The 851-nt window shown below is 63.9% G+C and overlaps 1 protein-coding gene across 1 annotated transcript in view; it reads right to left on the bottom strand.

The window, feature by feature from the left end:
• MONBRDRAFT_27769 (uncharacterized protein) overlaps nt 1-773 on the bottom strand; it is a gene marked incomplete at both ends in the record, with an annotated part of 4066 nt that extends 3293 nt beyond the window's left edge. The window contains one exon of the mRNA XM_001748139.1: nt 738-773. Coding sequence (XP_001748191.1) covers nt 738-773 — 36 coding nt within the window. The remainder of the gene's footprint in view (nt 1-737) is intronic.
• Nucleotides 774-851: the final 78 nt, after the last annotated feature.

Here is an 851-nt window from a genome sequence, read left to right as displayed (position 1 = left end):
GCAGTGCTCTGCACAAGCCTGGCCTTGTCGTGCAGGGTCTGATCCCCACCGCCCCTGGCCCGCAGTGGGCTGCACAAGCCTGGCCTTGTCGAGCAGGATCTGATCCCCACCACCCCTGGCCCGCAGTGGGCTGCACAAGCCTGGCCTTGTCGAGCAGGGTCTGATCCCCACCGCCCCTGGCCCGCAGTGGGCTGCACAAGCCTGGCCTTGTCGAGCAGGATCTGATCCCCACCACCCCTGGCCCGCAGTGCTCTGCACAAGCCTGGCCTTGTCGAGCAGGGTCTGATCCCCACTGCCACTGGTCTGCAGTGCTCTGCACAAGCCTGGCCTTGTCGAGCAGGATCTGATCCTCACCACCCCTGGCCCGCAGTGCTCTGATCAGGACACGTCTTGTCGTGCAGGGTCTGATCCCCACCGCCACTGGTCTGCAGTGCTCTGCACAAGCCTGGCCTTGTCGTGCAGGATCTGATCCACACCGCCCCTGGCCCGCAGTGGGCTGCACAAGCCTGGCCTTGTCGTGCAGGGTCTGATCCCCACCACCCCTGGCCCGCAGTGGGCTGCACAAGCCTGGCCTTGTCGTGCAGGGTCTGATCCACACCGCCCCTGGCCCGCAGTGGGCTGCACAAGCCTGGCCTTGTCGTGCAGGGTCTGATCCCCACCACCCCTGGCCCGCAGTGGGCTGCACAAGCCTGGCCTTGTCGAGCAGGGTCTGATAATAATAAATTATGTGTTTGAACCTCATAACTGAAAGCAAAGCTGTGCAACCCCGACATCTGATCCCCACTGCCACTGGTCTGCAGTGCTCTGCACAAGCCTGGTCTTGTCGAGCAGGGTCTGATCCCCACCACCGC

The sequence above is a fragment of the Monosiga brevicollis genome, genomic scaffold (assembly GCF_000002865.3).
Source record: "Monosiga brevicollis MX1 MONBRscaffold_21 genomic scaffold, whole genome shotgun sequence".
NCBI lineage: Eukaryota > Choanoflagellata > Craspedida > Salpingoecidae > Monosiga > Monosiga brevicollis.
This window is presented reverse-complemented; position numbering and strand designations above follow the sequence as displayed.